Here is a 20,451-nt window from a genome sequence, read left to right on the forward strand (position 1 = left end):
TACACATCAGGGATTGGGGGATGGGGCTCCGGTTTCCGTGTACCAGGATCTTAATAGATGGCCCCAAGCCTTTTGCTAACTCCTGGTCCTAGGGTGACAGCATTTGCTATGTCTGTTCACAGAGGTGCCTCCAAATCCTCTGCCCCCAGCCCTGCACTCTGCCCTCCGCCCCTGCCCCGGGCCGCACCTCTGTGGTCCAGTTCATGGTGGTTCTTCTCGTCCTTCACCGACAGGTGGGCCTGGCTGCCCAGGGCACCAAGCGCCAGCAGCCCTGAGCTGCTCCCCGTCACCGGGGGGATCCCTGGAGGCTGGAGGCCTGACGGGTGGGGCGGCAGCTGCACCGGGGGGCCGTGCGTGGCGTGGGAGAGGTGCTGCGCCTGGAGCTGCTGTTGCTGTAATGAAGTTGGTGGTGAGCACAGCTGAGCGGGGAGGGCCGGGGAGGCTGGGCCAGCCCTCTCGCTCCTCCAGGAAGTGCCGGGGGCACATGCCCCCCATACCTCTGCCCCCAGCTCAGGCCACACATGCTGTCATGCTGGAGGAAGTCTGGTAATGGACCGCAATTGAGACACAAGATCTATGATGGCAAACGCTCCACCTCCTCTCCAACCCCAGTCTCAGGACAGAACTTCTCAACGCATGTTTCCACGCCCAAGATAAATACAGCATGCGTTTAAAAGCCAGTCGGCGGGGCTCCCTCTCCGCTGAGGGCGATCCACTTTTAAGCTCCCAGCGGCCACAGTTTTGCTCATGCTTACATGCCTGCAAACGTCAGCAGCCAGCGCTTCCCACCCTGAGCCCGTACCCTGGGGAAGACTCCCTAATCCTGAGGAACTCCACGCCTGTCTTACAAAGCGGAGGCAGGACACAGCAGAGGAGTCTCGAGATGGAGAGGAGTTTGGGGCCAGTGGAATGAGAGCCGACGTCACCGGACATCAGAGTGGAGAACAGGGTAACAGGAGGAGTGGGGGCTTTGGAATCAAGACAGACCAGGATTCAAATCCTGGCGCTCACTAGCTGGGTGACCTCAGGCAGGTTACTCACTAAGTGATCTCATAACGATAGCTAAACGTTTCCCAGAGGCCCTTCCAAGGCTCGCTCCCCTTCCAAAATCGAGTCGTGCATTAAGTCACTTATCATCAATAGCAAGGGTAACAATCCCTAATTAAGGATTCTGCTCGGCACTAGCCTCAGAGTCTTCTTCTCCCCCTTCCCCTTGTGCTCCCCCAGCAGCCAAGACAAAGCGCCCTTTATCATTCCCAAGATTGCATCAAGGACCACGGGCACTGTGGCGCACGCCACGGCTGAATATTTTATAGGGACTGAAATATTTCTTAGGAATGGCTGGGCCCTTGGGTACACATACATCTTTCTTCTCAACGAGCACAACAGGAGGGAAGAGAAATTTACTGAATGCCTGAATCCATGCCTGGGCCCTTTCCAAATATTTTCTCTGACCCTTCCAACTACCTGGCAGAAGGGTTCTGCCCATTTTACAGATGGCAAACTGGCACTTAGGGGCTGGAGGGGGCAGCCAGTAACTAGCCAAGTCTCACCCCTAGTGTGGTATCTGGACTCAAATCCGTCAACCACCGACGTCAGCCAAAGAATGTTCCTAAAGAGACCTCCTCCCCAAAGCAAGGAGAGTTGGTGGGGGTGACAAAGAGCTAAGACGTGACGAGCTCGCCTGTCAGTGTGGACCGTGGCTCTCAGGCCACTGATGAACAGACAATAACACACAATGCAGGCCCACGGCTCTGGACAGACGTGAGGCTCCAAGAGGCAATGAGTGTGTTTGAGGTCAGGGATTAAGAGCCCCACTCTTCCCCAACTAAGCCGCCAACCTGGTGCACCCCCAAATTAATGGCACCCCCAGCCACACCACACTCCTGGCCCCAGAGAGCTCATTTCTCAGTTTGGGGAGAAAGGCTGGGACCCACGGCCATTGCTCCAGACCTAGGACATCTCTTGGTGGGCAGTTTACGGAAGCCGCCGGTGGGCACTGGTCCAGGTTGCAGCCTGACCCCAGATCTGCCTCGAGACGCCAGAGCAGAAGCGAAGCCGAAGGGCCCCCTGGAAGCCCTCCCCATCATCCGGGTCAGAACAGGTTCCTCCTTTCTGAGAGTTATGACAGCTCAGACTCTGGAGCCAGACAGACTAAGGAAGATGTCCTGCTCCATCTTTTATCAGTTCTAAGAACTTAGACAACAGTGGACCTCTCTCAGCCTCAGTTTCCACATCTGCAAAGCGGGGATCAGAATGCAGCCCATCTCTTCAGGTTGTACAAGGATCACGTGCGTTACGACACGTGAAGGCCAAGTAGGTGTTCAACAAACATTAGCAAAAACTATGAGTGGACCACAAATAGAACTGCATCTTTCTCTGATCTTGGCAACTTGTGGGCTCCAGGAAGAAAGGACCTTGTTTTATCCATCCCAGCACCTCGGGTGGGGCCTGGCATGTTTGCCCAATACACATCTGCTGGGTGAATAAATGAAAATGTTGGAAAAGGGTTTACACAGAGAGGCTGGGAAGTAAGTCAGCAGAGTGGCTCTGTCCAAAAGCCATCCACCCGCCCAGATCCAAGCCTCCTCTTGGTTGGGAAGAGGGGCATCAGCGGCGCATCCTGCTTCCCAAAACACGAACCCGTGAACCAGCATCAGAAACTTGGAACAAAGGCTGTAGTTGCAGTGGCTGTTTGGAAGACAGTGGCTTTCAAAGCTGCTGAGCTTCCCAGACGGACAGGCTGGTTTTCAGCCGCGGCCCGTCAGGCAGGAGTGTCTCTTCTTTGCAACAGAGGAAAGGCAGCTTCCACGTACTTCTCATCTTCAAATACAAGAGCACCCCCTGCACAGCCAGAAACTCCCCTGAGGTCTGCTCTGGGTGGCTGGAAGGCATAGTCGGGAACGGCGCAGCAGGCTCCAGGAAGCAGGGACAGAGAGCCGACCTCCTCCCAGGCTCCTCTCCTGGGGCGAGGACAGACGCCAGGGCTTGTTGGGCCAAGGGTCTGCTAACAACAGTCCTGGTTGTGATAAAGAGTGAGATAAAGTCTTTGCCACAGCGGGGCAGGGGGAGCCGGCTGGCAGTGATCCACCTGTCTCTCCGTCCCCGTGTCGCAGGCAGGGTACAGCCATCCTCAGGCTGCATTTCTATCCCTGTGACATATCTGTGACTTCAGAGGGCGATGTGCAGAAACACAGTGACATCCGAGTGGGAGGGTGACAGCGTTTTCAACTGGGGACAAATGGGATCAAGTCCACCGTCCGAGGAGGGAACTGGGCTTCACCACTCTGCAGCAGCCTGTCCCTGGCTTCCACCATTCCCTCCAAGACCAGGATTTCTCCGTCCACCATAGGAAAGGAAGTCAACCACCCACCCCCCAACCCCAAAAGAGGGGTGGGGCGTCTGGAGGCAAGCCCCCTCGTGAGCACGCCCTCCTCCCACCTTTAACATTTCACACTGGGACAGCAACCTGTCAAAAGACACGTCCCATGGGGCAGACGCGTGTCCCTGTCCTCACGTGTGCCACATGCCCAGTTCCCGGGCTCCGAAAGTACGGCCACTTACACGGGAGGCTGTCAGGGAGGCCCGCGCTGGCCGAGTCTGTGTAACTGGACTGTGCACACCACGCTTCATGCCTCTGCAACCTGATTTAACGCTTCGCTTCTCAGGTTCATGATTTGGGTTAAACCTAGTGAAGTTGTCTAAGCATTTCCAGGGCTGAGACCCACCAAGGACCTCCAGACAGAGTCCCAACTGCATAAGATGCAGACGCCCTGCCCTCCCAGGAGAGGGAGGGCAGCCCCGGTCTCTACTTCCTGCCCACGGAGGTGGCCCCCCAGCTCCAGGCTGAATTGTGCCTTCATGCTCTGTTATAGCTTGGAGAGCTCACAACAACCCCGTTATCCCCATTTCAGAGACGGGAACAGGCTCAGGGGGAGGTGAAGGAACTCCGCTAAGCCAAAGTAACCAGAGCCAGGACGCAAACCCAGCACGACTTCTCTCTACCACGGCCCCCTGGCTGAGAGAAACAGATGCGTTCATTCTAAGGCCCGCTCGCCGCACCATCCTTCTCCCAGTCAACTGAGCCCAGCTCGTCGGCGTCCTGGAGGGAACGCGAGAACCTCAGGACCAGCTTCAAAATACCCAGTGTCGTTTGTAACAAGCGAAAACCTCCCCCTCCCTCACCCCGCTCACCCAATTTAAAAAAAAAAAATAAGTAAGCACCAACAGGGACCTACTGTACAGCACAGGGAACTCTGCTCACTATTCTGTAATAACCTAAATGGGAAAAGAATCTGAAAGAGAGTGGATACATGTATACGTACAACTGAATCACTCTGCTGTATGCCTGACATTAACACGTTGTTAATCAACTATACTCCAATATAAAAAAATGAAAAAAAAAAACCAATCAAGCCAACACTTGTATCTTCCACTAATAATTTCCAAGGGAATGCAGGCCAGATCGTCAGTGGGGCCAGTGAGGTACATGCCCCTCCACCTGCCAGGTTCAGTGACCTTGGACTAGCACGGAGCAAACTAAAACACGAGTTCTGAAGATGGTGGGTAACTTCGGCTCACAGGGTCTTTAATCTGCTTGGAGGGGCCTTGTGCAAGCTGCTGGCCAAAGGACAATATTTCACCCCTCACGCTCAGGAATCTTTTGACCCTCCAACGATCCCCCAATAACTTGGACCCAAGAAAAAGGGGTGTATAACAGGTCTGCAGTAACTGGGTCCCGGCAGGCCCTGGCGAACAGACACACACCTTCAGGCCTGCCTTCCCCAGACGGTCACTTGAGTTCCCCGTGGCCCTGTGTGTGGTGGGCGGACTGGGCCAGCAAGCCTGGGCTTCCGTCAGCCCCTCTGTCCTCTGTCCCCTCTCCCCTCACACCAAGCTGACGCTGGATTCTGGCCTCTCTCACCTGGAGGGGAGGCCCTGGAAATACTCTAATTCATGTGATAAACACACACCACTAGCTGCAGGTATGCCCGTGCCAGACGTGTCTACCTGACCTCTCATCTCTCTCTGAAATGAGCCAAGATGTGAACCCAGAATCCTTCCGCCCCATGCCCAGGAGAGCCCCAGATGACTGACTGAAAAGGGCACGTCAAAGGAAACTTGCCCAGCCCTTTTCCATCTTTTCACAAATGGGGAAAACAGGCCAGAGGAATGACGTGACTTGCCCAAAGCCCCCGCTAACTCCCAGACCAGGGGGCTGGGCTACTTCTCCCCCAAGAGGGGCAAATTGGACAGTACCATGTGGGTAGCCACAAGGCTTCTGGGTCCTCCCCTTCACCGCCCTTTCCTGCTGGGGCAGGACTCCTGCCCTCTGGCCATCAGCCCTCCCGGCCCCCTGCCACCCTCCTCCCATCGCTCTCCCGAGTCAGCCCGGCCGCAAGCCCGCTGTCCCTCTCCTTCCTCCCTCACAGGATGCCCCGGCTCGGAGAGCCATCCTCAGCCGTCCGTAATTCCTGCCTTGTGAGGCTCTGTCAGGCGCACTGATTAGACGGCTGCCTTCTTAATGACAGGGAGACGGCCGCATTCACTCAGAGCCGGAGAAGCAATTACCTCGAAAACGGGGGTCACAGGCCCCACTCGTTGGCTTTAATTGAATTCCAATATCTGCCTCTAGCTGCCTTGGCCTAACGTGTAGCTTCCTAAATACTCCTTGAAGGAAGTGGAGCTAATCCAAGCAGCGCTTCTTCCCCCAATTCCACTCTTCTCTTAGAACTTAAAAAAAAAAAAAAATTTCATAAGAGGATTTTAATTCCAAAGTTGGGGGCGGGGGGAGACAGTGGGGGAGAAGGGACTCCACTGCGGCCACGGAGGGATGGGAAGGCTGGGCCTGGAAAGCGGATGGGGAAGAGGATCTGAGAGAGGAGAAGCATCAGAGAACGCACTTCCCACCCCGAGCCCTCATCTACCACTCTCAGCAAAGCCCCCACGCTGTGAACTGGCCACTGAGGAGGACACGGGCGCCACACCGGGGCCGGACTGGACGGGAGGTGGCGGGGGGAAGAGCCCTAAGCCGAAAGCCAGCCCGGGGCCTCTGGCCTGGCGTTGCTCCTGGACCGTGTGTGACCATCAGTGAGTCACTCCCCGTCTCTGCAAAGCAAGGGCGTCGGCTGGATCAGTGGTTCTCTACCACGGGCCGTTTCGTGCACTGCCCCTGCCCCCTGCCGGGACATCTGGCAATGTCTGGAGACGTTCTGGGGTGTCACAGCTGTGTGTGGGAGGGTGCCACTGGCATCCCGTGGGTGGAGGCCAGAGCTGCTGCTGAACATCCTCCTGCACATCCTCACAAAGTATGTGGCCTCAAAGTTCACGAGTCTTGAGGCTGAAGAACCCTGGGCTAATAAGATGGTTTCCAAGGAGACTTCGAATTTTACCATATTATGATTTCCCTGCCGGGGGCTCTGCCTCCCAAGCTCACTGGCTAAAAGCAGTGACCAGTCACTCCCGTTCCCCTTTCTGGCCTCCTCTCTGCTCCTCCCCCCTCAACACTGTCAGGATTCAGACCAGGCTAATACTCCCGCCCTGGCCGTCCTCCAGCAGCTCTCAGCAGCTGCCACGGGACTCAGACCGGAAGGACAGAACCCAGTAACCATCACGGGGTCCCAATACTGTGTGGGAGGATCAGTACCCGCCAGCATCACTCTGTCTCTCCAAAAGCCCACCCTCCCGGCGTTCCTGGCCCAAAGAGATGAGCTGGTCCACCCCCTCCTGTAACAGACGCAGAAACTAAGGCCCGAGGAAGAGATGGGACTGCCTGAGGTCACCTGGGGAAGAGGCTTAACTAGAACACAGGTCTCCAGGTTTCTGCCCCAGAATGAAGAGCCCAGAGTCATCATTCATCCCACCAAGCAGAACATCCTAGGCCTTCAGTTCCACCTTGAAATAATGACCGTACTTAAGAACAAGCGGAGGAATGAGGACCCATCAGAGGGCTAGAGGGACCTCAGCCAACCAGTCCACTGCTTCCCAAGCCTGACTACCCTTCCGAATGATCTAGAAAACTTCAAAAACACAGATTTCCGGGTCCACCCCAAACCTATGGAAAAGAACTCTGGGGTGAGTGCCCTAGAATGTATTGCTCAGAAGCTCCGTTGGGGACCTGGACTCAGCCATCTGTGGATGGGAAGCAGTGATCTCACCCACCCTGTTCATTTTAGGGACCAAAGGTGGCCAGGTGCACCCTGAGGCTAAGAGCCTTGCCCAAAGTCCCCTTAAAAAACCTGTTTCTCCTCAGATGCTTGTCTTAAATATCCTTCAGCAGCCTCATACCAGAGCAGCAAGCAGGAGGAAGATGCTGCGTGAATCCCACAAATTCACTAAAGATGTAAGCCAGGTAGGAGCACTAATAGGGAGAGATCGGGCTTCCTCCTTTCACTGAGGGGCCAGACCAGAGGTGGGCCTCACGAAGCACTCTGCATTATCTTTTCCTGTTCCCGGGTGAGACGGGACTTCTAGAACATCAGGGAGACCTAGCCAGGGACCCTGGCTGGACCTGACATGGGCCCAGGATGAAGACTCCGCCAGGCAGCTCAGCACATGGGACAGCAAGGCCCAGCCCCAAATGCCACAGCACGTTTCACATCACAGTACAGCAGAGACAGTTCTGATCCCAGGTGGCCAAAGAAGGGTAGACCTTTGCCAGTGAGGGGACAGGCCCCTGGGGAGGTGGGAGAAACCAGGTTGGCCTCCAAGGTGATCCCAGAGTCCACCCCCGGCTCAATGCTGGAGATACCGAAAGCTGGGAAAGGATGGGGCTGATGAATTTCGAGGCGGATCCGGTCGTGTCGGGCACCGCTTTAACTTGGGGAGTGAGAGGCAACCGGGGAGCCACAGGGGGAGATCTCTAGGCGGGTCCAAGCCCATGAGATGCTGGGAGAGGCCGGAGCCCTGGGGCTGCCATTCTTTGAAGCCAGCTAAGGTCAGGGTCCATCTCTGGTTATGGTAAGTGAGAGGAATAAAAGGGCTATACACACGGTGAGAGGCAGATTGGGGAGTCCACGTACCCCGATGATGGCGTTCAGCTCCGTCATGGTAACCTGCTTGGCTCGCTCCACCGCCTGCGCCACCTGCTGCTGGTGCTGGAGGGAGCGGGTGTGGGTTAGAGGCGGCCGCCTTCCCCGACCGACCGCGGAGGCACCGGGGTAGGGGACAGGTGGTGACACAGGAGGCAGAGGAGGTCCACCGACCAAAGCAGGACACGGGGAGGACGGGGGACCCTTTAAACCCTTCTCAACGCGTGCCTATTACTTCTGTAATCCACACTTCCCGGAGTTTTAAGTTAAAATATAAAAGAGCCCAAAGAGGGCTATTTGTCGACCGTCTCCCTCCGCCACGCAGACAAAAAAACTTCCTTCCAGGCATTTGAGACAAAAAAAACTTCCTTCCAGGCATAAATCCCCAAACTAACACCCAGGCTGGATATTAGAAGATGCTACTGAATGATTATTCATTTCCTAACTGTGGTGACAACAGTGCAGTCCCGCAGGAGGGTGTCCTATTAGGAGAGGCAGCTGGAGCAGTGAGTGCTGTGAGCTGTCAGGGTGTTTGCAACTCACACCCAAAGGGTTCAGAGGAAAAGTACGTGTATCTACAGATACTCACCCTGGATCTATCTAAATAGAAAACGAACAACAACAAAAAAACGGCACAACGTTATAAGCTGGGAATTGGGTGATAATGTGTCGATGTAGGTTCATCAGTTACTCTGGTGTGGGATGTTGATGGTGGGGAAGGCTAGGGGACGTCTCTGTACCTTGCACTCAGTTTTGCTGTGAACCTCAAACTATAAAGAATAGAGTCTATTTAAAAAAAACATTTTTTTTTAGTGCATTCATTCCCTTCAGCCTTGAGGTGAAACCTGCTTCATAGGCAGCTGTCTCCCCTAATGGGTTGCAACCTCCTAGGACACCACTATATCCTGTTTTTACATGAATTCAATCACGTATGGGTCACTACTGCGACTCAAGAGACCCAGGAATCCCGGAGGGAGCGAGGGTGGTCTAAGCCACTGACGGGAGCCTGGAGGGCAGGCCTGCCCCAGGCTGGAGTGAGCTCTGCTGGATGGAAAGGGGCCCCTCTCGGGCAGCCCACCCATCTGCCCTGCACCATGGGGCCTCCTTGCAGACGCTTTTCTCCTACTGCCCACTGGTCCAGCCCTGCCTCAGGCAGGAGTCTCTTGCAGAAGTGTGCTTAGAAGATGATGTGACTGACTTGGTCATGCTCTGATGAGGACACTCTGTCCTGGGGGCCGGGGTCCCCTTTGGGTGGTAGTTCTCCTTGCAGGGTCTGGCCCTCGGTGCTAACTGGCCAGGCTTCCTTGCTCTTAGATGTCTCCAGGTGTGGAAGCTGGGGCACGGGGAAGCAGAGGCTGGGAATGCTGGTTGGGATGGGGTAGGGCCGGCGGTGGGGGGAGGCACAGCGGTACCCACTGCCCACTGTTAGCCCCTCCACAGGCCAGGACCCTCCTCTCGGGGCTCAGGCAAGGGCAGAGAACAGGTTCCACTGAAGGAGCAAGTGGCCCCTCTGATGTGCCAGAGGAGCTTCTGTAAAGCCCCAGGCTGTCAACTTCAGTCCACGTGAACGGACAGGGGCTGGGGCTCCGGTGAGACCCAGGCAGCCACTGGGCTGCTCTGCAAGAAACGGAGGCCACAGTAAAAGAAGGGCTTACCTCTTGTGACAGGAAAGGCATGATCTGCGCTAAAATCGTGTTCAGTCTCTTCGCGATCTCTGTCTGCAAAGGAAAAGAGACCGCGTGAGGCTCAGGCCAATAAATCAATCGCCGAAATGTCAGACGGTGGAAGGACAAGCTCCCCCCCAAACCGCAGACCCCCGACGAGCTCCATCCTTCCACCCTCGGTGGGCCTCCTGCCAGGAGGCCTCGCTAAATCCACAGCGTGAAGCAATCTCTTCCAACTCCCTCCAACCGGGCTGCCTACATTTCAGGGAGCTCCAATTTCGTATCAGAGGTGGTCTCTGTGTTTGGTTCAGAGTATCCAGTTCGCCTCCTCTGGATGGAAGCCCTAATCAAAACAACGCAAAACTAAACAAGAACCACCTCCACACTGCCCACTGTGGTGAAACCCATCACAAACAAGAGTGAAATGCAGTGTGGTGAGAAGGAACTGCTATGCCTTGGGGCCCCAAGGGCAACAGCAAGCCAGGCTCTCGGGCTCCCAGACAAATCAGGAGGTGATGGAAGACGCCCGGCTGCATGTGCCAAAGTGTTCCCTGGGGCCAGCCTCACACCCGGCGATATGTGTCTTAAAGGGTCTCCCTCGCCCTCCACTTTCCGCTGCTGCCTGTCTCCCACCAGACCGATCCCTCACCCTTATATGTGCTGCCCAGCCTGAAATCCCACCGTCGACGCTTCCTTTTGGGGGGCATAAAGCACTGCCTTCTCTAACATGATGCTTGGGATGTAACTGATTGGATCCCTAGCCCTTCATCTAAGTTGACCACAGAAACAATTCTCTGCCCCACTGCTAACCCTCCAGAAAAGATCACATTCAGAAAAACATCAACTGATTCTGCCACCCGTGTTCCATGTGAAACCATCTCAGATGAAGAATGGTTTAGAAAAAAAAGAAAAAAGAAAAAAACAGTGGGGCTAAATGGTTAACTGAATCCAGACAGGAAGGCCGAGGACCAGACAGACAAGTCTCAGAATTGCTTCTCTTATCTCCTTCTGAATCCCAAGGCCACCAGGACTGAGGTCCCAGAGCTGGCTTCAAGGCTCTCATCAGCACATAGCCATCTTTCAGAGACAAAACCATGACAACAGCCTTTAAAAATCTGTGATCATCTGCATGTCAAATGACTCTGGATGAGAAATCCTCGTGCACTTAAAATAAAAGCAATGTTGTCTGAGGGCTTACGAACAGACCCTGGCCCTCAGGAGAATTCCTGGGGCCAGCATCCCCTCCTCCCCCCAGCCCCCAGCCCCTCATGAGTGATGAGGATGCCCCTGGCTTGTGAAGAGACAGGCCATGGACCAGGAATCTGATGGGCTTTTGTGGTCCCACGTCCTGGGGCTGCTGGCTGCGGTGCAGGCTCCAACTCAGAATGCCTGTCCGGGGCATCAGGGGCTCCTGGGTGGGGATCAGAGATCACCGCTCTCTCCTGGAACACTCTAGATTCTCAGGAATAGGGCCAGTCTTGCCCACTGTGGGCATCTGGGGTAAAACAAGTCTTTGGTGTGAAAGACTGTCCCCCATATCCTAGACCAACTGAGTGCCAATAACGGTCCCCACATTTCTAAACTTCCAGGGTGCAGAGGGTGTATCATCCTCGCTAAGCCCCATGGGACTCACAGCCACATCTGCACATTCAGGGTATATTCCAGCAAGGGCACTGTATAACAGTCTGTCGTACAAACTGGGTTTGTCAGCAACAATGCTATTGACATTTGGGGCCAGATAATTCTTTGTTGCGTGGGGCTGTTCTGGGCATTGTAGTGTTTTTAGTAGCATCCCTGGCCTCCGCCCACTGGACGCCCGTCATTCATACTGTAAGGAACCTGGGACGATTACTAATTATTGTATTTATTAATCTAGGTAAGTGGGAAGAGTTCTACTCCAAAACAAGGTCCTTTCTCACTTATGTTCATTTTTCTTCCCCCAAATTGACTGACAGTGGGCAAGAGGGATAAAATATAAGAGTCAGGGTTGTACACGTCGGGAGTTCTAGAAACAATCAAATCAGTCCAAACCCGTAAGAGCAACATAATCACTCAACTGTCACAGGTTTATGTGCCAGATAAGAACAGAAAGTTTTATTTAAAACAAAAAGCAAAGAGAAATAAACAAAATAAACCATCCTCACTGCTAGGGAGCTCATCGGTCCAAGGCTTCTTACCTCAAATGACTGGCATAGCAGAGCCTGGTACGTAGTAGGTGCTCAGTAAATGTTGAACCAAAAGAATCTCGCTGGCCTCCCCGCATTTATTTTTTGCAGTGGCCCCTGGCCAGGGATCTGGGCCTGCCCCACTGTGGGGGGCATCTGGGGGAGGGGCAGTGGCGGACGGAGCGCTGACCTACAACCAGGAGCACAAGTCCTTCATCGACAGGGTGAGGCAGTGGTCAAGCCAGACCAGCCACAAGCCGCCCGCTGGGCTCTGCCTGCTGCCCCCGCTACAGCCAGGGAGGCAGGCGCAGACTCGGAACCTTCCCCATCACTCTGGCCTGCTCAGCAACTACAGCTCTCACCGTTTTTGGGGTGGGTAGTTATAAAGGAGTCCCGGCTGTTGCTTACTTCCTCTAGCAAACAGGTCAAGTGTCAAGATCTTGGGAGGTAAAGGAACAAAATGAAAAGTAGCTGACCTTCCCTCTCCCCGCATCTTTTAGCAAATGTGCGGCCACAGGCTGCCCCCAGGTGGGATCTTTCCCCTGTGCGGCCTGGTCCAGAGCCCAGCATCCTCTGGTTATGAGGAAAAATCTGCTGGGATTTCACGTAGCTCTGCCTGGTTCAAGACCGGTTCAAGCCTGGCATCCAGGCTACTAGGTGACCACGGCTGGGTCGCTCAGAAGCCCTGTGGGGGGCTCAGACCAAGTCCCCTCTCATCTCACCTTTCCACCCACAGGGAGCAGTTCTTGCCTCCCAACCCCACACATCGACCAAGGACCAGCAGAACAGATATGCAATATTCCGGAGGCCTGGGCTATCAGCCTTCAGGCTCTCTCCTGGGGCCCAGACTTAATGAAAAGCGGCCTCCCCGAGTGACAGGAAGGACTCTGGCCTGCCACGAGTTAGGACTGTACAGTGTTGGGGGAGGGCAGAGGAAAGGGGGTAGTGTCACACTTGGTCCCTGTCCTCGTGTCTGGGTTTTTTTTTCTGGGAGGAAGCGGGGGTGGAGAAAGCATGCGATCCCATCCTTCCCAGCTGGGACCATCCCCTGCCGGGGAGCAGCTCTCCCCTCCTGGTCTCCCCACCATGTGCAAGCAGGAATTGAGCCTCGGTTTCTTCTACATAGACCATCCAACCCTGATAACGGGCTCAGCGCACGCTGGTGCGTCAAAGAATGAACAGGAAAACTGTTCCCTAAACGATTTTTCTTTTCATGTTTATTTTTTTGAGGGTGGTGACGGCAGGAGTGGAAGCTCCCGCAAATAGAAAGTCGACCGGACAGAACCACTCTTAACAACAACGATAATAATAATGGCTAACATCCGCCGACCCAGCTGCTGCAACCATTTTGCGTGTGTGAGCTCACAAAAGCCCTACAGGGAAGGCACTCCTTATAAATCTCCAGTTTTCAGATGGGGAAACTGACGCCTGGCAATTAAGCAACGTCACTAACCGACTTCCTACCAAGAAGCCAAATTTTGACATTTTGAGGGAGCTCAGAGAAGTATTTTTCAAAGAAAAACTACTGTCAGGGTTAATAATTGACAGCATTTCCGATTAGGGCAGCTGTTAAAACAGCATCTGATCCAACTCAAACAAGCTCTAAACATCACTTCCAAGAAAGGAAAGAAAAAAAGAATCAAGACGTGTGACTTTTAACAATCGGGACAGGTCACAAATCACAAATCGGAACTAGATCCTACGTTGGAAAGCTCCTTTTGGCCTTCGGGGCACCCTGTTATCAATAAGGCAGCTGGGGCTCACGGGGGGGACCTTCATCCTTCCTCCATCCTGGTCCCAAAAGGCCACTGCCTTTGAGTCAGAGCCTCGGAGGAGAACCTGGGAGGCGGCGGGTGCCAGGCTGCGGGAGGACGGCTTCCTTTGGAAAAAGGTGTTTGGGGAGCCTGGTGCCGCCTTTGAAAGTTTCTTTTCAAGTGTGGTTCAAAGAAGGCAGCTTTGCTGGTGGAAAAACATCGTTCCTCAGAAGGAACTAAGCTACTCGACGCAGACAGAGCAGCCGCTCAGAGAGAGAAGCGTGCACAGAGATCCTGCGACATCCGGAATCTGCGCTCTCAACTAGGCGCAGGAGGTACACCTGCCCCGTGTCCCCGTCCAGACTGTTAGGCAATAAGTGACGGAACACAAGATGAGGGGGGCGGGGGCGAGTGTAGTTTCCCAGAGAGCAGTCTGCTCCACGCGCCTTAGTGACTCCCATTCACGCGATCATCTCATCAGAGCAGAACCTCTAACCATCCTGGGGTAGACGGAGGGTGCCAGAACTTTCTCAAAGTACGCCGCTCCAGCCACACCCTTGCATTCACATTTGCTGCTGTTCCCATCCGTTGGGCCTTGACCCACGACACTGAAGGGAGATGGAATCTGCCCTTGGTCCACACCCCGAGCAACCTCTTGCTCCTGACCGGCAGCACCCAGCCAGGCTTCGGTTTTTGTTTTTTTTTTAATTTAACTGCCTGCTCAAGTCACAGCTGACAGGCACTTCCAGAAGGCCGTCTCTCCAGTATTTGAACTGCCAGGTCGTCTGGACCGATCAGCTCTTGAAAATGCACACTTCATTCTAACCTCAGCCCAATAAAAACGAGGAGAGGGAGGAACCTGGCCGCTTTAAAGAGCACGTTCTGACCCCGGAGCCACACAGAAATGACCTGGCGTCGCCTCCCAGCTCGGCCTCCAATCTAGCCGCATGGCTTTGGGCAAATCCCTTCCCTCCTCTGGGCTTCAATTCTGTCGTCTGCAAAACAGAGGGATGGACTGAATAAATGATAAGATCCAGGAGCCATCTTTCAGAGTCTGAGAACGCTAAACATTCCTGAGTTGCTCTGTGACACATCGATTCCTCCAGAAAGCTCAGTAAAACAGAGCAGAACGTGAGTTCAGAGGGTGAGCAGAGAAGAGGCAAGCCGACTTGAGACACGGACGGATGCCGGGCGGTGGGCTAGGCTGGGGCTGGCTGGGCTTGGCCCCCAGGACCAGTCTTCACGGCACAGACCGTTCGAACGTGTCCATCAGCCGTACTGCACCCAACGGTCACAGAGCAGACAAGAGCAGTGATGTCCTATCTGTAGGTGCCGAGCACCTCCTGTCCGGGTTCTTGCCGTGATTCACAGGGAGCTGAAGACAGCCAGGCAAGGGCTCTTCAAGGTGTCTCACTTAGTGGGAAGTAACAGCAATTAGGCAGCCAAAGGGCCGCTCCTAGGTTGCCGGTTTCACTTCTAAAACGAGCATTTCTTCACGGGACAACCAGCGTCTTGGGAAGAACAGAGTGCTGTGATTCTGGGGCCCCGTGTGTGGACGTGTGCGAGAAAAACGAGCTGACGGAAAGATACCTACGTGAGACGTGAGTTGCACCCCAAGTCCCGTGGAAATGGTGCTCCCCCCCCCCAGCTCTGCGTGCGACAGGCCATGTGACCTCTGGACTGCTGGCTGGGCCTTGGGTGGCTCCTCTCGAAGCATGTGTGTCTGGGGTGGACACCTGGTCTGCTCTAGGGTTCTTGAATTTGGATGGGGTTTTACCTGGCTCTCTGACTCAAGTCCTGGGGTGTTCAAAGGGAGGCTGCCTGTGTTGAATTAACATCACAGGGGCACAGGGAGAGGCTGGGGGCCGTGCAGAAGCAGGAAGCTGTGGCAGCCAGGTGCCACAGTCACCCCGCAGTCATACTGGGAGATTCCAGAACAATGCATCCGAGCAGTTTTACCTTCAAGTTGCCCACTGCATTTCCTAGGCAATTCTAAACTGACAGGCCCTCAATTATTGGACTACGAGATGAAATTCCTTGCCAAGCAGTTTCTCCTCAGACCAAGCTCAGAGAGCTCGGAAACAAAGCGAGGGGACGTGTTATCACCAGAGAGAAGGAAGTCCAGGGACAGGGAGGTGTGAGACCTCCAGCAAAAGCCAGTGCCGGCTTCCCAGGCCCTGCTCCATCCCCGCCAGGCACTGGCTCTAGGGGAGAGCAGCTCCACGGTGTCTTTGAGGAGGGGGGAGTAAATGACCTACTTGGCAGCCCGGGAGATAATGACCCCTGCTCCTGCAGGGGCTGGGGAGGTTTACATCACAGATCACTCAATGATAGGTGAGCCTCCTTAAAGGCCCTTTTAGCATTGACATATTGATCAAATTATATATAACTACAACGCCATTAAATATTTATGCTTCCGAGGAAGCCTGCTGAATTCTTTATGCAGGGAGGGCTCGTAACAAAAAAAGGCCCAGCCCTGGTGTGACCCTGAGGATCTGTCTCCCGGGGGAAGGAAGGGGACGCCGGTTGGGGCCAGCCTGTGACACTGGTCCCCGTGCCCTTCACACAGAGTAAAGATGGCAGAGAGGATTTAACACACTTGCCCTTACCCAGCGAGGACAGATGAAAAGCAAGAGAGTCTGGGGGCCCTGAGTTGTGACATGACCTTCCCAGGTGCTCCCCTGAAAGGAATCCCGCCTTCCTTTTCTGTGCCCACCAGAAGTCTTGGACATTTTCTGCCAAGAGTCTAGGGAGTAAGGGAATTGGGAATGGTGACGCTGAGTGAGGAAGCGGGGGAGTGGCGTGGGTGGGAGAACAGAGGAAGCATCTAGGCCACTGACCCTGGAAAGAGTTGGCAACGCAAAGCCTGGAGACCTGCATTTCCGCCCCAGGTGTGTCTTGCGCTAGGACCTCAGCTTCCATTGCATGAAGGAGGCAGACTTTGGTCCAAGTTAATAATCAGAGCTCTCAAAAACAAATTAGGTGCTGTGTGCAAGTGAGTACCCCGTCCCGGGGAGCATTCAATGGCAACCCTACAGGGACACGGGCGGGCGTGGATACCACTCCATGGGAGGGACTTGGAAAGGTGACAGCCAAGTCCCTCCCTGGCTCTAAGACTCGAGACTTTCATTTCTCAGACTCTCAGTTTCCATCCACCGGGCTTCCTGTTAACAAGATCCAATAATCTTTAAATATTTGTTCACTTTAATTTCTTGGCTCCCAAACACATTGAACTCTGCTTGCCTCCCACCCCCACTCCAGGGAATGGCCCTCAAAGAGTCCGCTTGTGTAGATGGAACAGGGAAAGCCTTTTCAGATTACAGCTTCTCCCAACACTGCCCATTCATCCCAGGCGCGGAAGACCCCACCAACCCCCCCAATCCCTCCCTCCCTCCCCTCAGATAACCCCCTGGTCCCCTCCCCCACCTTCCCAGACTCCACAGGCCAACTCCCGCCAGGAGGGAAAATTCTCAATTCATCCCTGTGGCGTTGCTATGGCAACCCCCAGCCACCTAATCCCCCTTGGAACATTATGCAAATCTCCCTTTGCCCCTCAACAGGCTGTAAAAGTCACATTACCCTTGCAGAGGCGGCTCGTTAAATTTTGGGAGTCTCCCTGTAAGGTCAGCGCTGTGACTTTTTAAGGACAGGGGCTCTCTGGGAAACCTGGGTGGTGGGAAGGGGCAAATGAGGTGTCGGGGAAGGAGCAGAAAACAGTCCCCTTTTACCCACCCCATCACTGAGTCCACAACCCAAGCGCGTGGCCCTTCCTTAGATTAAAAGGGTCTGAGGGGCCTCTCTTCCCCAGACAAGGATGGCAGGAATGGTGGCATTTCACAGGCCATAAAAATCAAGATCAGTTATTTAGAAACTTGCTTAAACGATCGGCTCCCTCTCAGACTGGCCCCCTCCCAAACCATCAGCACATTCAACATCTCATTTCACAGATGGAGAAAAGGAGGCCCAGAGAGGGCCCAGCTGCCCCAGGTCACACAGCAAGACAATGGCTCTGGAGCCAGAATTCCTCCCCCTAATCAAGGGTTCTAAACCAGGGCAGATTTTACTCCCCCAGGGACACTGGCAGTGTCTGGAGACATTTTTGGGTGTCACAACTGAAGTGGTGCTACTGGAAATTAGGAGGTAAAGGCGAGCGATGCTGTTTAATATCCCGGGAAGCCCAGGACAGCCCCACCACAGAGAATTATCTGGCCCCCAAACGCCAACGGTGCCCAGGTTGAGAAACCCCCGTCTACACGTCGCTGACACTCATGTTTCACCGAATTCTTAAAAAGCTTTGTCTGAGGACTTCCCAACACTGGAATCAAAGCCTTGATGTACAGGTGGGTCTGAGGGTGGGCCAGCGTGGAGACCACAGAAGACCACACCCTGATGTGGCCTCTGGATAAAGATCACTGGTCCAAATGAAACAAGCCGAGTTACCAGTTCTGAACCCGCCCCTGATCCACAGGGAGACCGCAATCGGGTCACTTAACCTCTTGAAACGTCAGTGTTCCTACCGTTAGGCGGGGCTCCTGGTGTCCACATTGTAGGGCTGGCATGTGGAGTCAACAAGTCACAAAGGAGAAAGGGCTCTGGGAAGTGTCACAACACGTGCAACAGCAAGGAGCTGGTCCTCGCTCTCTCAGGCCTTGGCAACTTCGGGGACTGTCCCGCTGTGAGAACCCCCTGTTGAGGTCTCCCCACACACAAGGGAGGTACTGTGCTAAGCAGTTAGCATGCGTCATTTCACATCATCCTCAAAACACGCTCTATAACCGCACAGTCCAATACATGAAGCCAGCGGCCATGCGTGGCTAGCTAACGTTAATTAAAGTTCAATTTGAAACTCAGTTCCTCGGTCACAGTAGCCACATTCCAAGGCTCAACAGCCGCACGTGGCTGGTGGCTACCGTACGGGACAATGAGATAGTCACTTCCACGACTGCAGAAAGTTCTATCAGGCAGCACCACTCTAACAGGTAGGCATTCTCACCATTCCCATTACAAATTCAAGTTCGCAGAGAGAAATGGCCTATCCCAAGTCACACAGCCAGTAGATCCTAATCTAGGACTCAAAACTAAGTTTGTATGACTTCCAAGCCTGTCTCCTAGCCACCAGGACAGGCCATCTCCCAGCTCCTGGTGCTCTGAACCTAACTTCCCAGGATGCCCCTTCGAGAACCAACTGACTTCTGAGAGACCAACTCTGATTCCACTGGCACCTTCATGAAAAAGGGTTTATCAAAGACCCACCACCTGGAGGCCTGGGAAATGCCCAATGTTCCTACAGCACCAGAGGGGGATTAAGACAGGGACCTAGTCAGGGGGATAGCGAGGGAGAGCCAGGTGGAGATCCCTTGAGAAGTGGGGTGAGAACCAGGTAAGAGATTAGAGAGAAACCGGAAAAGGCTAAGAGAGAAGACCACCCACACACATACCCCACCACCGCCACCTTCAGGAGTTCCTGCAGGCTAGGCTCCCCGGTGCCACACACAGAGCGCCAGGTGACAGAGACCAGCGTCAAGCCAACAGTGGGAGAACTGTGGCAGGGGAAGGGCAGCTCTTTGGGGGCTCTAATGCTTCTCCTCGTTTCGGGCTGGTTTCATGGGGATACCGATTCTCTGGGATAAAGCGTGAGGTCCTAGGAGATGGGGCCATCAACCTCAACTCGTCCGGAGTCTTGCCCGAGGACTTCTGCTCTTAGGCAAAGCAAGATGGGCACTGGACTGCAGCACTCTCCACGGGTAAGGCATCTCTGAGGAAGGGCCCCCTTCTCTTCTCAGAGTAAGGGTTTAAGGAGGGGCTAAAGCACCCCCTGACTGATCAGCCCTGGCCCGCCCCCTACCTCCATCTGCCCGATCCCATGGGTACTCTCTTCCCACCAGGCTTTTAGCCCCTCATTCCAGACCATTTGGTATCACCGGCAGCTTCTCCCAGGCCCACGAGTCTGCCCGACCCCTTCCCGGGCAGGAAGTCTGATAGTCCGTGTACCCCGCTTGCACCTCAGCTGGAGGATTGCCTCCCATCCCTTGCCCCCCAGACACACTAAACTGCCCCGCTCCGCCCTAGCAGATCTCACCACTGGTTCACAAAGCACGTGCCTGCCGGGATGCTCAGTTTCAGACCAGGAGCAGGACGGACCTGTGGAGGGCTCTCCCCTGAGAAGTGTTTGGGGACTGGGTAGAGGCCCTTTGTCACAAAGTCCTCACCTACTGGCTGGGTGGTGTAGGAGTCTAAAACAGAAACCTCCCCAGCCAGCCAGGCAGGAAGAGTCCCCTGCCCTGCCCCCAGGTTGCAGGACTGGTGGAAAGAACTCTTTCCGCCTCTGAGGGAAGATGTACCCTCCCAGTACAAACGAAAGAAAAAGTTCTCATTCGGAATTAAGGGGGAAGAAAAAAAGTCGAAGAGCTGTGAACAATGGTTATCAAGGATTTAAAAGGGCAATGAGATAAGGCCCCAACACTTGGAACTCCAGGCCCAAATAGATAGCTGAGGAATGACAGGCATCGTTTACTAATTTACCTCCAAGCCATTAACCCTTGCTTCCTGCTACTCGGGTGCTCCCGTAATCCAAAGTCAGCATGCTTTCCCTGGTTCTTCCCCATTCCTTATCCCGCCCCCCCATATCTCTGCTTTATCATCTTTCCCCAACTATCTCGTTCCTCACCCCCCTCCCTTTCTTCTCCTCTCACACTTCAACTGTCCTGTCATGTGAGACGGGAAAAAAAAATGGTTAAGCCTATCAAAGACACGTTATAATACAGGTTTATGACACATATTTCTTCCTACCAGCACGACTTTCGCAACCACAGGCCTCTCTCAGAAACCTGAGAAAGCC

The 20,451-nt window shown here is 54.3% G+C and overlaps 1 protein-coding gene across 14 annotated transcripts in view; it reads right to left on the reverse strand.

Moving 5' to 3' along the window:
- TLE3 (TLE family member 3, transcriptional corepressor) overlaps positions 1-20,451 on the reverse strand; it is a 48,601-nt gene that overhangs the window by 17,309 nt on the left and 10,841 nt on the right. For 7 of the 14 annotated variants that reach the window (XM_027123485.1, XM_027123483.1, XM_027123486.1 and 4 more), the window contains exons 5-7: positions 9,686-9,748; positions 8,022-8,096; positions 188-392 (exon numbers count right to left, since the gene is read on the reverse strand). In XM_027123485.1, coding sequence (XP_026979286.1) covers positions 188-392; positions 8,022-8,096; positions 9,686-9,748 — 343 coding nt within the window. Of the gene's footprint in view, positions 1-187; positions 393-7,991; positions 8,097-9,685; positions 9,749-20,451 lie in introns of all 14 variants that reach the window. The other 7 variants (XM_027123481.1, XM_027123478.1, XM_027123482.1 and 4 more) reach the window with 1 other exon arrangement.

Source organism: Aethalodelphis obliquidens, unplaced genomic scaffold, assembly GCF_003676395.1.
Source record: "Aethalodelphis obliquidens isolate GAN/ISIS:26980383/991018 unplaced genomic scaffold, ASM367639v1 scaffold26, whole genome shotgun sequence".
Taxonomy (NCBI): domain Eukaryota; kingdom Metazoa; phylum Chordata; class Mammalia; order Artiodactyla; family Delphinidae; genus Aethalodelphis; species Aethalodelphis obliquidens.